Raw genomic sequence first — 15,462 nt, forward strand, 5'->3', positions numbered from 1 at the left:
TCCTGCTTTCCTTCTGCTTCCACACCAAGCTGTCCTACATCCACAGTCTTCCTTGATCTCGTGAAAATGGGAAAATTCTGTATTTTCAGGCTTAAAAATTGAAAATTTCACATTCTCTGGAAATTTCCATCTGTGTTCCATTGAGCTTTCTTTTTTTTTTTCTTTTTTCCCCTTTTTTTCTTCTTTTTCTTGTTTTTTCTTTTTTCCCTTTTAATTTTTTTTACTTTTTTTCATTTCCCCCCCCTTTTTTTCCCTTTTTTCCTTTTTTTCCCTTTTCTTCCTTTTTTCCTTTTTTTCTTTCCCTTTTTCCTCTTTTTTTCCCCTTTTTCCTTTTTTTCCCTTTCATTTTTCTTTTTTCTTTCCTTTTCCCCCCTTTTTCCCCCTCTTCTTTTCCCCTTTTTTTCCTCTTCTTTTCCCCTTTTTTCCCCTTTTTTTTCCCCCTTTTTTTTCATTTTTCCTCCCTTTTTCCCCTTTTTTTTTCCTTTTCTTTTTTCTTTCTTTCCCCCCTGACAGTGCCCATCTGAAATTTCACTTTATTAACACCCCTGCTGCAGCACAGCCACTGATTGGATTTACCAGTGCTGCTTCATTGAGCCTCCATTATTTGTGGCTGCCCCTTGCTCACTTCCTCTGCAGCCTCTTCCTCTGTTAACTTTCATTTCTCTGTTCTGTTGCAGAGCAAGGAAGTGGGACTGCAGCTCCAGGAGGACCTGATGAAGGTTTTGAATGAACTCTACACGGTAAATCAAACTCATTTCTTGGCATCTCCTCAGGCAGAAGGGAGAAGTGTTTGACTTCTGCCTGAGAAATGCTGCAATCCCTGCTCTAAAGCTCCATAAATCCCATTTTTTCCCCTCTGATTTTGTGTTTTTTCAGCTCTCTGAGTGTTGTCTCCCCCCAGATCTCACCTTCACACACTTTGCTGCAGCGATTGTTTAAAAAAGAGCCAGAGACAGGAGAATTATTTCCAAATATGCCCAAAATCTTGGGGTTTGTGTGGTGTGAGCTTATTTGCCCCTCAGCTCAACAGCTCCTTTTAGAGGGAGATTTTCCCATCTCTGCTTTTTATTTCTCATTAAATCCACTGGAGACCCCAAAGAGGAGGAGGAGGAAGAGGAAGGAGGATGTTTCCCCAAATTCTCATGTGCTGTGTGGGGATTTTTCTCCTCCTCACAATGTTGAATGGAAAAACCTCTTGCTTGATGAAAATTTTGCTGTTGCTGAGCAAGTTCTCTTCCTTAAAAGCAGAACTCAGTGTTCAGTGGCTCAAAAATGCCTTTTATTTTGTCCTTCCTTAGTGATTTGTTGGGTCACGACACTGAGATTTATTTTCTGGCCTTCCTCCTTCCGAAAAGTGACTCAGGGTTCTTTCTCAGGCTGTGGCACATTGACCCTGTGGTGAAATTTGGGGTAAAAAAAATCAGATTTACCGAGTTTCAGGGCCTTCCCTGAAATTTCTTATGTCAGTAAAACGTATAGAGGGAATTGTTTCGTTACAGTTTATTGCAATTAGAGCCTCAAAGCCAAATATTCAGGCAAATCAGCACTCCAGAAACAGTTTTCTATTTCAGGGCATAATTGGCTCAATTTTTGAGCCCTGTCATGGATGGGATCCTAAGGAAGGACATGGATTTGCTAAAAAAAATCAGATTTTAGGAGCAATTTCTGATCTGGAGTGCAGTTTCATGGACTGGGGATCATTTCTGGGTGCCAGGCTCTGACAGGTCATTTTTTTGATCCAAATAATGAATTCTGCTGATTTCTCTACCCCTGGAAGGAAGAGCTTCCAGAATGTGCTAAACAAAGTGCAAGTAAGGTATTGATATTTTTAATGGCAGTGCTGGGAATTTGAAATTTTACTTATTTATTCATTCCTCCTGCTGCAGAGCTCTGAATTGTCCCTTCACCAGAAAAGCTTTTCCTTTGCAAAAAGCCACTTTTGGTGGTGCTAAAAGATGCTTTTTTTGCTGGAATTAAAGCCATTAAAAACTCACCAAAACTGGGATTTTTCTCTCTGCTTTTGCTCTCTACCAAAATGGCACAAAACCATAAAAAACCCACCAAAACTGGGATTTTTTCCCTCTGCTTTTGCTCTTTGCCAGAGTGGCACAAAACCATTAAAAACCCCACCAAAACTGGGATTTTTTCCCTCTGTTTTTCCTCTCTACCAGAATGGCACAAAACCATTAAAAACCCCATCAAAACTGGGATTTTTCTCTCTGCTTTTCCTCTCTACCAAAGTGGCACAAAACCATTAAAAACCCACCAAAACTGGGATTTCTCCTTCTGCTTTTGCTGGCTGCCACAGTGGCACAAAACCATTAAAAACACAGCAAAACTGGGATTTTTCCCTCTGTTTTTCCTCTCTACCAGAATGGCACAAAACCATTAAAAACCCACCAAAACTGGGATTTTTCTCTCTGTTTTTGCTCATTGCCAGAGTGGCACAAAACCATTAAAAACCCCATCAAAACTGGGATTTCTCCTTCTGCTTTTGCTCTTTGCCAGAGTGGCACAAAACCATTAAAAACCCACCAAAACTGGGATTTCTCCCTCTGTTTTTCCTCTCTGCCAGCTCTGCTCTGAGCAAGAGGGGAAGAGCAACTCCTTGGCATCAATTATTATAATTATGAACTCCTGCTTTATAGTCTGAGCATCTGCAGGGGCTGGGAGGGGGGTGTGTGAATTATTCAGGATGTTCCTTAGCACTGGCTGCAGCCACATTTTCTTTCATGTTTAAATCCAGAGTCTCTTTGAATCTGGGACCTCTGCTGATCACTGCAGCCCACGTAGGTGAAATTGTGTTGTGTTCTGCTGCAAAATAGCTGTAAAGGGGTTTTCATCTGAAATAAATCAGATTATTCACAAGTGGAGCCTTTATTGCTGCTACTTCATGCAATTGTGCATTTTATTTTTGCCCCCTGTGAGTGTTGTATCTTGTTTGTGTTGGTGAGGGATTCAAATTGCTTTGCATTTATGGATAAAAAACTGGTTTAGATCTCATGTCCTTTGGTTCTGTTTGCTTAACACAAATCTAGACATTAATATCACATGAAACAAATGGGATTTCTGGCAGTGGTGGGGGATATTTATCTATATTCACTAATAAAAATGTGCTGTAATAGAAGGTGTCCATAGAGCACAGGGTCCAGGTCTCCCTAAAGCCTAGAACCACACTTGAATATTAATTTATTTAATTTAGAATTTTAGCATTAATTTATAATTTTATTATATATATTTATATATATTATTTATAAATCTTTATATATTTTTATTTCTATTATTTTATATATTTTAAATATATAAATTAATAATAAAAATTAAAATAGATATTTTATTTTTATTATTATAAAATAATAAAATAATATCTATATATTATTATATATTACATATTTTTAATATATTATATATAATATATCTTATTTTAATATTATATATTATTATAAATAAAATATAAATATATTTATTTTTGAATATATATATATTCAAAAATAAATATATTTATATTTTATTTATAATAATATATAATATTAAAATTATATATATAATTTTATATATATATTTATAATATATATATTTATATATTTATAATATATTTATATTTATATATATATTTTATATATATATTTAAAAATATATATATATATAAAAAAATTTTTTTTTTAAATATAAGGTACCCAGAAGTATTTTTATGTCCCAGATTTGATTTGAGCAAGTGGCAGCTGAGTGGCTCTTGCAGGCCCTGTGCTGAGGCTGGGTTTCCATGCTGAGCTGTTCAAAGCTCTGCTTCCCCCACATGAAAGGCTGCTGGGGCTCCCTTCAGAAACCTTACCTGCTGATGAAAAGCTCTCATTTTCCTGCCATATCACTTCCTTTGAACAGTCAAGGAGGCTGGATTAGTCTGCAGCCCTTTTTTTGTTGTTTTTGTGCCTCCTTTGCTGCCTGGTGCAGGAAGGCACACAGCAAAGCCAACCCAAGCAGCAGCTGCAGAATCAAATCACCCACTTGGATTTCAGACCCATTTTGAGAGCCCCACTCTCTCAGGCTCCTCCTGCCCTGCTGAATTTGCAGAAAACCCCAAAGGAGGAGGGAAGAGATGAATTTGATTCTATGTTCTTAGAAGATTAATATTTTATTTTATTTCATAATATAATATAACATAATATTTTACTATATTATATTATGCTATACTATGTTATGTTATATTATGTTACATTATAGTATATTCATTATATTTTACTAATTATATTATATTACATTATATTACATTATATTACATTATATTACATTATATTACATTATACAGAAAGGAGACAGACAGAAGGCTTAACAAGAACGACAATGAAAACTCCTGACTCCTTCCAGTCCTGACACAGCTGGACTGTGATTGGTCATTAAGTTAAAACAATTCACATGAAACCAATCAAACACTCACCTGTTGGATAAACAATCTCCAGCCACATGCCAGAGCAGCAAAACAGAGGAGAAGCAAAGCAGAAAATTATTGTTTTCATTTTTCTCTGAGGCTTCTCAGCTTCCCAGGAGATGAAATCCTGGGGAAGGGATTTTTCAGGAAACATGGCAGTGACACTGCCCTGCTTTTCTGCCCTGGGGAGTTGCCCTGAGTGGGTTTTGTTTTGTGGTTCAGGTGTTGCAGACCCACAGCTGGGCACTGTGTATAAATCCCAAACAGGACAGGGCTGCTGGGAGCGTGCCTGGAGCTGGTTCATTTTCCAGCATCAGCCTCATTCCATGGTTATGACCATGGGAAGATGTTAGTAGTTTACAGTTTTGGTAGGAGACAAAGAACTTAATGTTACAGCTCACTTTAAAAGTTTTCTGACCAATCACACAAAGCAAAAGCACATTGACAGTATTTATATCTGTATAGTACATAATCTATACTGACAGTAGTTCAACCACTATAAGCACAGTTACCTTTGGTTAAACAATGCTTGCTTATTCCAAATACAATATTTGCTTGTAAACCTTAAACCACAATGCACAGAGCTCCATTATTAAGCTTAGAACTCCCTAGATGTTATGTTATGTTATGTTATATTATATATAGTATATCTCACCAGATAAACTTTTCTGCAGCTTAGGGAGTTATTCCAGACAAGCATTAATACACAGACCATTGTTCTATTTGTCCTTACTTTTCTATTTCTCACATAATTTTTCTGCTGGCCAATCTCATGGCTCCTGCTTAGCTCCAGTCCCAGTTCTGCTGTCTCTGAGGCCTTTTGCAGCTTTCCCAAACCCCTCTGGTTTTATGGATTCCCACAGGGAGCTGAGTGCTGGATTTTGTTGTCCGCAGGTGATGAAAACCTACCACATGTACAACGCTGACAGCATCAGTGCCCAGAGCAAGCTGAAGGAGGCAGAGAAGCAGGAGGAGAAGCAGATTGGGAAGTCAGTGAAGCAGGAGGACAAACAGACACCACGCTCCCCTGACTCCACCTCCAATGTCAAGTTTGAGGAGAAACACGTCCGGAGGAGCTCCGTCAAAAAAATCGAGAAGATGAAGGAGAAGGTAGGGGCAGGGTCCCTCCCCAGAGGCAAACCTCACTCCTGGGGCAGGGTTTGTTAAGAGCCAGCTCAAGGGAAGGCAAAACCAGCAGCAGATTCCTTCAGGACAGGCAGGGGCAGTTGGTGTTATCCCAGGGAATGGGACGGGCACAAAAATGGGATGTGCATAAAAATGGGATGTGCATAAAAATGGGATGGGCACAAAAATGGGATGTGCATAAAAATGGGATGGGCATAAAAATGGGATGTGCATAAAAATGGGATGTGCACAAAAATGGGATGTGCATAAAAATGGGATGGGCACAAAAATGGGATGGGCACAAAAATGGGATGTGCATAAAAATGGGATGTGCATAAAAATGGGATGTGTATGGCACAAAAATGGGTTGTGCATAAAAATGGGATGTGTATGGCACAAAAATGGGATGTGCATAAAAATGGGATATGCAGAAAAATGGGATGTGCAGAAAAATGGGATGTGCATAAAAATGGGATATGTATGGCACAAAAATGGGATGTGCACAAAAATGGGATGTGCACAAAAATGGGATGTGCATAAAAATGGGATAGGCACAAAAATGGGATGTGTATGGCACAAAAATGGGATGTACACGAAAATGGGATGTGCACGAAAATGGGATAGGCACGAAAATGGGATAGGCATGAAAATGGGATAGGCAGAAAAATGGGATGTGCATAAAAATGGGATGTGCATAAAAATGGGATAGGCACAAAAATGGGATAGGCACAAAAATGGAATATGCAGAAAAATGGGATGTGCATAAAAATGGGATGTGCATAAAAATGGGATGGGCACAAAAATGGGATGGGCACAAAAATGGGATGTGCACAAAAATGGGATAGGCACAAAAATGGGATAGGCATAAAAATGGGATGTGTATGGCACAAAAATGGGATAGGCACGAAAATGGGATAGGCACGAAAATGGGATAGGCATAAAAATGGGATATGCAGAAAAATGGGATGTGCATAAAAATGGGATGTGCATAAAAATGGGATGTGTATGGCACAAAAATGGGATGTGCATAAAAATGGGATATGCAGAAAAATGGGATGTGCATAAAAATGGGATGTGCATAAAAATGGCATGTGTATGGCACAAAAATGGGATGGGCATAAAAATGGGATGTGTATGGCACAAAAATGGGATGTGCATAAAAATGGGATGTGCATAAAAATGGGATGTGTATGGCACAAAAATGGGATGTGCACAAAAATGGGATGGGCACAAAAATGGGATGGGCATAAAAATGGGATAGGCACGAAAATGGGATGTGCACAAAAATGGGATGTGCACAAAAATGGGATGTGCATAAAAATGGGATAGGCACAAAAATGGGATGTGTATGGCACAAAAATGGGATGTGTATGGCACAAAAATGGGATGTGCATGAAAATGGGATGTGCATAAAAATGGGATAGGCACAAAAATGGGATGGGCACAAAAATGGGATGTGCATAAAAATGGGATGTGTATGGCACAAAAATGGGATGTGCATAAAAATGGGATAGGCAGAAAAATGGGATGTGCACAAAAATGGGATAGGCAGAAAAATGGGATGTGCATAAAAATGAGATATGCATGGCACAGAAGTGGAATGTGCTCAAAAGTGGGATGTGCATGGCACAAAAATGGGATGTGCAGAAAAAAGGGATGTGCAGAAAAATGGGATGGGCACAAACACGGGATGCGCATAGCAAAAACATGGGATGTACACAAAAATGAGATAGACCCAGGAATGGGATGTGCATGGCACAAAAAAAGCAGGTTGGAGTGGGAGAGCAGCAGCTGCCTGCTGGAATCCCTGGTTAATTCCTGGGGTTATTTCTGTGGTCCAGGCTCGGGGCCTGTGCTCTAGGGAGCCCAGCAAGCCCAAGCTGGCTGTGGGGGCAGAACCAGGGGCCTCACTGCTGACCCCAGCAATTCAGCTGCAAGGTTCAAGCCCATGGAAGGGAAGGGGTTATTTTTGGGTGGATTTAGGCTCTGGAAGGACCAAATTCAGGCCTTGGAAGTGTTGGGGTGCTTGTAGCAACCCTCAGACCCTCCTAAACCCCCTTGTCCCTTCATTCCTCCTTTATTCTTCCCCATCCCACAGCCTCAAGCCTTTCAGTCCAGTGCAGCAATGCTTAAACACATCTAAATAATTCATCTGCAATCATCCATTCATTCCAGTTTTGCCAGGACTCCAAGACTGGAAATGTGAATTGGAGTCCTGGCAAAACTGGAATTCAAATGGGCAAAAATCAGTGTGAGCAGAGTAAGGTTACTCACCTCCTTTTAATCCTATATTTTGGGGTTTTTATTGGTATATTTTGGGGGTTTTTTGTCTTTCTGGTGTTACTCACCTATTTTAATGCTATATTTTGGGGTTTTTATTGGTATATTTTGGGGTTTTTATTGGTATATTTTGGGGGTTTTTTTGTCTTTCTGGTGTTACCTATTTTAATGCTATATTTTGGGGTTTTTATTGGTATATTTTGGGGTTTTTTTGTCTTTCTGGTGTTACTCACCTATTTTAATGCTATATTTTGGGGTTTTTATTGGTATATTTTGGGGTTTTTTTGTCTTTCTGGTGTTACTCACCTATTTTAATGCTGTATTTTAGGGTTTTTAATGCTGTATTTGGGTTTTTTTTTGTCTTTCAGCGCCAAGCAAAGTACACAGAGAACAGACTGAAGGCAATCAAGGCAAGGAATGAATATCTGCTGGCCCTGGAAGCCACCAATGCCTCAGTGTTCAAGTACTACATCCATGACCTGTCTGATCTCATTGATGTAAGTGCCTCCCCCCACTCCCCTGTCCTCCCTCTGCACAGCTGGAAACCTCTGCACAGCTGGAAACCTCTGCACAGCTGGAAACCTCTGCACAGCTGGCCTGGGCAGCCTGGGGCTGGCAGTGGCCTGATAATTGGGTCATGAAGGTGTCCCAAGAGCTTTTCTCAGGTGGCCACCCCTGTTCCACAGACAAGGGGCTTTGCTCCCACTGGGAGAGGGAAGAGGAGAAGCTGCCAAGTTCCAGTGAGCCCCAGCTTCAGTGTCACCCTGCTGCCTGGCATTTTCGTTTAGGCAAAGCCACGAGGTTTTAACTCAGCAGCACGTCTGAAAAAAGAAAGATTTTGAGGTGTAGAAACACTGGAAGGGATTTGGTAGAAGAGGGGGAGTTCAGAGGTGTTTCCTAAAGCTGCTTTTTTTTTTTGGGAAAAGGCATTGAATTATGGAATATTCGGAGTTGGATCCTACAGGGATCATCCAGTCCAGCTCCTGGCCCTGCCCAGACACCCCCAAATCCCACCCAGAGCCTGAGGGTGCTGTCCAAACACCCAGTCCAGCTCCTGGCCCTGTCCAGACACCCCCAAATCCCACCCTGAGCCTGAGGGTGCTGTCCAAACACCCAGTCCAGCTCCAGGCCCTGTCCAGACACCCCCAAATCCCACCCAGAGCCTGAGGGTGCTGTCCAAACACCCAGTCCAGCTCCAGGCCCTGTCCAGACACCCCCAAATCCCACCCTGAGCCTGAGGGTGCTGTCCAAACACCCAGTCCAGCTCCTGGCCCTGTCCAGACACCCCCAAATCCCACCCAGAGCCTGAGGGTGCTGTCCAAACACCCAGTCCGGCTCCTGGCCCTGTCCAGACACCCCCAAATCCCACCCTGAGCCTGAGGGTGCTGTCCAAACACCCAGTCCAGCTCCTGGCCCTGTCCAGACACCCCCAAATCCCACCCTGAGCCTGAGGGTGCTGTCCAAGCACTCCTGGAGCTCTGGAGGGTTTGGAGCAGTGCCCAGCACTCTCTGGGGGAAGAATCTTTCCCTGATTTCCGTCCCAAAGCTCCCTGACACAGCTGCAGCCCTTCCCTCTGATCCTTGCCCTGCCCACCAGGACATGTTTCAGTCTCCCCACCGTTCCATTCAGGGGGCAGCAATTCTGCTTTTGGTAAAAAAAAAAAACCAAACCAAACCAAAAACCAACAAACAAAACAAACCAACCAAACAAACAAGCATAAAAAAAAAGAACCAAAAAAAAAAAAAAACCCCAAACCAAACAAACAAACAAAAAAAAACCAAAAAAAGAACCAAAAATACTCAAAAAACAAACAAAAAAAAAACCCCACCAAAAAAAACCCCAAAAAACCAAAACAAACCAAAACAAAAAAAAACCCAAAACACCACCAAAAAAAGAACCAAAAAAACCAAAAAAAAACCCAAAAACCCCCCAACCCCCCCCAAAAAAACCAACAACAAAAAAACCAAACCAAACTAAACAAAAAGAAAAACAAACCACCAAAAAAACCCTAAAAACAACAAAAATACCCACAAAACCACAAAAAAACCCCAAAAGAACAAACAAACAACAACCAAAAAAAACCCAACCAACAAAAAAAAAAAAAGGAAAAAAAAAAACCAAAATTCTGATTTTTGGAAACTGAGCAAAGGCAGTCAGGAGCCCTGAGGTGTTTGCCAAGGGTGGAGCAGCCCCTCCAGCCTGGACTGGCTGATGTGGGGCAGGGGCTCTGTGGGCCCTGCTGGGATCGGTGGCTGCAGAGCCTGCAGGGAGTGCTGAGCACAGGAGTCTCCAGACCCAGGCAATAAAGAGCACTCAGATCTCTATTAATTAGCCAGCTCTTAGAATGAGCAGCAGTCTGGAGGATACATTTATTCACATAAACTCTCCTGGAGTGCTTTTGTGCCAGGTGTTGATTTAAACCTGTCCTTTGGAGGTCAGGGCTGTCACAGAGAGGGGGCTTGAAAAATGCTGTTATTTCCAAATGTCATGGTTTGCAGGAGTGCTGAGGCCTGGTTTGTTTATCCCTGCTGCCTTTTTAGGAGCCCTGTTTTGGTTAACATTTGCTCAACATTAATTGCCTGGCCCTGGGTTTTTAACAAATTAGAACTCTCTGTACATATTTATATCAAAGCTACAAGGTTGGGATTAATTTCACCAGCATCAGCCTGATTGAGTTGTTTTAATTTTTTTCATCTAAAGCTCTGTCTCTCAAGCCTTCCCCCAAATGCTGCCTGGTTCAGTTGATTGTTCTTGGTGTGTTTTAATTAATCCCAGGTAGCAAAGAGTCCATTTGGGTTTCACATCCCAGAATGATTTGTGAGCACAGAGCTGTGTTCAGCAGGACAGGACGAATCTGGAAGGAAGAGCTGCTCTCCCTGGGCAGTCCCAGCTGTGTCTGGGGCAAGGCAGAACAAGAACCCAGATTTCTGAATTTCAGGGATTTGTCTGGCTCTGGGTGAGTCCCTGCCCTTGGAACATTCAGTTTAACTCCACAAGTTCCCATCATCTTCAGAATCAAAGTGTTATCTGCTCTGTGTTCAGGCATGGAAAAATGTGGGGCTTGTCTGGGAGCACAGGATGGAGTTCAGTTATCTCGTTGTGAAGACACAGGGAAAATAGATTTATTAATGCCTTTGATCCTGAAGGATTGAAAATTAACAATTATAACCAGTGATGGTTATCTGAGCCATCTGACTCGAATAAAAATGTGATTTTTTAAAGCCAGGCTGTAATGCCTTCCCTCGATCTAATCATTTGGTGATATTGAATTTTGAAATATAATATAAAAGTAATCTTCAAAGTTACTTACAAGGAGATTGTGTTAGGCCAAACAGCATTAAACTTTATATTTAATGTCATGTTTATCCAGCACATTGTTCCCTCTGCAGTGTGCAGGGAAGGATAACAGGGAGTTAATTCTTTGTTGAGAGTTAAGAGCAATAAATTGTTTCTGCCATAGCCCAGTAGTTTTGAATTTCCTGACTTTGGGGACTGAGACAGCTCTTTGATGCTAATGAAATATTACAGTAATGGGGAAGTTTGCATTAACTCATATTTATAAAAGGGTCACTAGGACAGGATTGGAAAAAGGAAAAAAAAAAAAGATCAAAATGTGTGTGTGAGGCTCAGAGCCTGCTTTGCTCTTGCAGAGGAGGTGTTACCCCAGGATCTCATCCTTCCCTTCCCAAATGTGAATTGCATTTTAAAACAAACAATTTTCCCCCTTAAATCTTCAATCTTCCACTTTTGAGGCCTGTTTGAAAGCTAAAGGGTTAATCAGCTGTCATGTTGGGAAGTGAATTTGAATGAGTTATCATTAAATTCTTATAAAAAATTGATTTCCTTGGAGAATGGTTCCATCAAACATTTATATAACCCAGAAAAGGGACGGCAGGACTGGTGCATTTACAAACATGCAACACTGGACTGAAGAAAATAAAAAACCCTTTTTAAGTGGGGGAAATGTTTTCTGTCATGGCTTCAATAGCAAAGAGCCAACCCAGTCTGCCTGAGCCAGGTGGGGTGGGACACATTCCCTGCCCCTGTGGGTTCCCAGCCCTCCCAGTGCCTTTCTGGGGACAAACTGGTCACAAACTGGTCACACTGGGAAGGTGCACAAGCACCTGTCCCACGGCAGGGATTGTGCCCAGCTCTGGGCTCTGCAGCTGGGGCGTGACAGGGAGGTGCTGCAGAGGGTCCAGCAGAACCCACAAAGGTGATCTGGGGGCTGGAGCATCTCCCTGATGAGAGACTGGGGGGCTGGAGAAGGGGAGGCTGGGAGGGGGTCCCATCAATCCATAAAATATCCCATCAATCCATAGAATATCTCATCAGTCCATAAAATATCCCAGCAATCCATAAAATATCCTATCAATCCATAAAATACCTCATCAGTCCATAAAATATCCTATCAATCTATAAAATATCCCATCAATCTATAAAATATCCTATCAATCCATAAAATATCCTATCAATCCATAAAATGTCATCAATCCATAAAATATCCCATCAATCTATAAAATATCCTATCAATTCATATCAATCTTCCATCAATCCATAAAATATCCCAGCAATCCATAAAATATCCTATCAATCCATAAAATATCCCATCAATCCATAAAATATCCCATCAATCCATAAAATATCTCATCAATCCATAGAATATCCTATCAATCCATAAAATATCCCATCAATTCATAAAATATCTCATCAAACCATAAAATATCCTATCAATCCATAAAATATCTCATCAATCCATAAAATATCTCATCAATCCATAAAATATCCTATCAATCCATGCCAATCTCCCATCAATCCATGCCAATATCCCACCAGTCCATGCCAGTCTCCCATCAGTCCATAAAATATCCCATCAATCCACAGAATCTCCCATCAATCCATACTAATCTCCCATCATTCCATATCAATCCCCAGTCAATCCATGCCAGTTTCCCATCAATCCATAAAATATCCCATCAATCCATAAAATATCCTATCAATCCATATCAATCTTCCATCAATCCATAAAATATCCCATCATTCCATGCCAATCTCCTCTCAGTCCATACAAATAGCCCATCAGTCCATTGAATCTCCCATCAATCCATAAAATATCCCATCAATCTATATCAGTATCCCATCAATCTTTATCAATATCCCATCCATGCCAATCTCCCATCAATCCATGCCAATATCCCATCAGTCCATAAAATCTCTCATCAATCCATGCCAATATCCTTCAATCCATGCCAATCTCCCATCAGTCCATGTCTGTATCCCATCAATCCATGCCAATATCCCATCAATCCATACCAGTATCCCATCAGTCCATGTCTGTATCCCATCAATCCATACCAATATCCCATCAATCCATGCCAATATCCCATCAATCCATACCAATATCCCATCAATCCATGCCAATATCCCATCAATCCATACCAATATCCCATCAATCCATGTCTGTATCCCATCAATCCATGGAATCTCCCATCAATCCATGTCTGTATCCCATCAATCCATGGAATCTCCCATCCATCCATGCCCATCTCCCCTAGGGATGCCAGGATGGTGCCAGGCTCTCTTCAGGACAAGCAGCATTAAACTCCAACACAAGAACTTCCACCTCAGCTTGAGGAGGAGCTTCTGTCCATGAGGGTGCAGAGCCCTGGAAGTGCTGCCAGGGAGCTCCTGCAGTTTCCCTCTCTGCAGCCACCCCAAACCCACCTGGACGTGTCCCTGTGCCACCTCCAGGTGACCCTGCCCTGGCCTGGGTGATCTCCACATCACCCCAAAAATTGCAGCCCCAAAAATTCAGTGAAAAGGACGGAAGAAAATTCAGTTCTGCTGTTAAATCTGAGATTATCTGATGCTGATCCTGATCCTGATCCCTGTCCCATCTTTCCCCCTGCAGAATGAGCAGTAGCTGTGAGAGCCTCTTGATCCAAGGCTGCCTCCACACGTGCACATTCTCAATCAAGCCTCTTTTGTTTTGCTTTTTGTTTTGCTTTTGGGTTGCTTTTTTTTTTTTTAAATTTTTTCTTTTGCTCGGCTGGTTTTGTTCTTTTCTGATTGAATGTAAAATCCCTTAATTCTCTGCCTGCAGCCCAACCAGCAACTGCAGCTCTTTTTCCAAGGCTTCCCACCTGCCACAGCTTGTTTGGCACCAGAGCCAGGCTTGCAGCACTCAGTGGCAGGAATTCTGTGGGAGCAGGGAATGGTCCAGCAGCTTCTCTTCCCTCTCCCCCAACCCCTCCTCCTCTTTTTTTCCCCCCTTTTTCCCTCTGTGTTTGCACACAATGACAGTGATGAGACCCAAATGATGGGTGAGGAGTTTCCATGTGAATTTTGCTTACAGAGCAGCACAGCAATCAGGCAGATGGTCTCTTTCTTTCCCTTTTTGGATATTCTCCTAGTGGATGTAATCTTGCTTGTAATTCCAACAAGGTGGGCTCCTTCTTGCTCACTTGATGAAAAATCCAGGCTGGTTCTGATCTCATGCTCATGAAAAGCTCCTTTTTTTTCCCCCCCTCCTCTTCTGAAACATGAAAACTTGGCTCTGCAGCCATGGTGGAAATGAAGCTGCTTGATTGTGTCCCAGTGACATCATCCCAGTGTCAGCCACAGCCAGGAAATTCTTGACCATAACCACTTCTTGCTTCAAAGTTTTTTTTTTTGCTCTTCTGTTTCACCCCAGCAATGAAATCATCCCAAGTGCTGGCTGCTGGCTTTTGGATGACTCTGTTTGCATGTCCAGGTCATGCTCCTCCTGCCTGAGGTGCATGGAATGAAGCGGATTTGCTGGAATTGTGGAATTGTTTGGTGCAGATTGGCCTTTATAAATGACCCAAATGCTGTGTCTTGTCTCTCCAGTAGCACTTCAGTGCCTCTCCTCTTCTTTGAATGATGTTATTCAAGGATTTTGGAGTGTTTTCCCAGGAACAAGACCCCTAAAAGTCAGGGCACTCTGTTTTCATGATCCTCCTGCCTGAGGTGCATGGAATGAAGCAGTTTTGCTGGAATTGTGGAATTGTTTGGGTGCAGATTGGCCTTTATAAATGACCCAAACCCTGTGTCTTGTCTCTCCAGTAGCACTTCAGTGCCTCTCCTCTTCTTTGAATGATGTTATTCAAGGATTTTGGAGTGTTTTCCCAGGAACAAGACCCCTAAAAGTCAGGGCACTCTGTTTTCATGATCCTCCTGCCTGAGGTGCATGGAATGAAGCAGTTTTGCTGGAATTATGGAATTATTTGGGTGCAGATTGGCCTTTATAAATGATCCAAATCCAAGTAGACTTCAGTGCCTTGCTTTCCTCCTCCTTTGAATGATGTTATTTAAGGATTTTGGAGTGTTTTCATAGGAACAAAACCCCTAAAAGTCAGGGTAGAATTTAGGGAAATGCACTGCCCTGCTGTTGAACTTCACCACCTCATTTTTGGATGGAATGAGTCTTTAGTGCTCCATGAAAAATGAATCTCTGAATCTCCAAGAAAACCTCACAAACTGTTATATAATTTAAGCTTCTATTACAGCTTATAATTTAAACCATATAATTACAACCTGGTGATAAAATTAGCATGGGGTTACAGGCTGAGGTGCTCTGTGCAGACAGTGAGAGACCTCCCTGCCACCC

General features: G+C 41.7%; 1 protein-coding gene across 4 annotated transcripts in view; it reads left to right on the forward strand.

Moving 5' to 3' along the window:
- The window catches only part of SRGAP2 (SLIT-ROBO Rho GTPase activating protein 2), a 124,755-nt gene that overhangs the window by 58,704 nt on the left and 50,589 nt on the right, over positions 1-15,462 (forward strand). For all 4 annotated transcript variants that reach the window (XM_054648875.2, XM_054648876.2, XM_077190654.1 and 1 more), the window contains exons 5-7: positions 678-740; positions 5,321-5,536; positions 8,200-8,328. In XM_054648875.2, the coding sequence (XP_054504850.1) occupies positions 678-740; positions 5,321-5,536; positions 8,200-8,328 (408 nt within the window). The remainder of the gene's footprint in view (positions 1-677; positions 741-5,320; positions 5,537-8,199; positions 8,329-15,462) is intronic.

Source organism: Agelaius phoeniceus, chromosome 25 (genome assembly GCF_051311805.1).
Source record: "Agelaius phoeniceus isolate bAgePho1 chromosome 25, bAgePho1.hap1, whole genome shotgun sequence".
Taxonomy (NCBI): Eukaryota; Metazoa; Chordata; class Aves; order Passeriformes; family Icteridae; genus Agelaius; species Agelaius phoeniceus.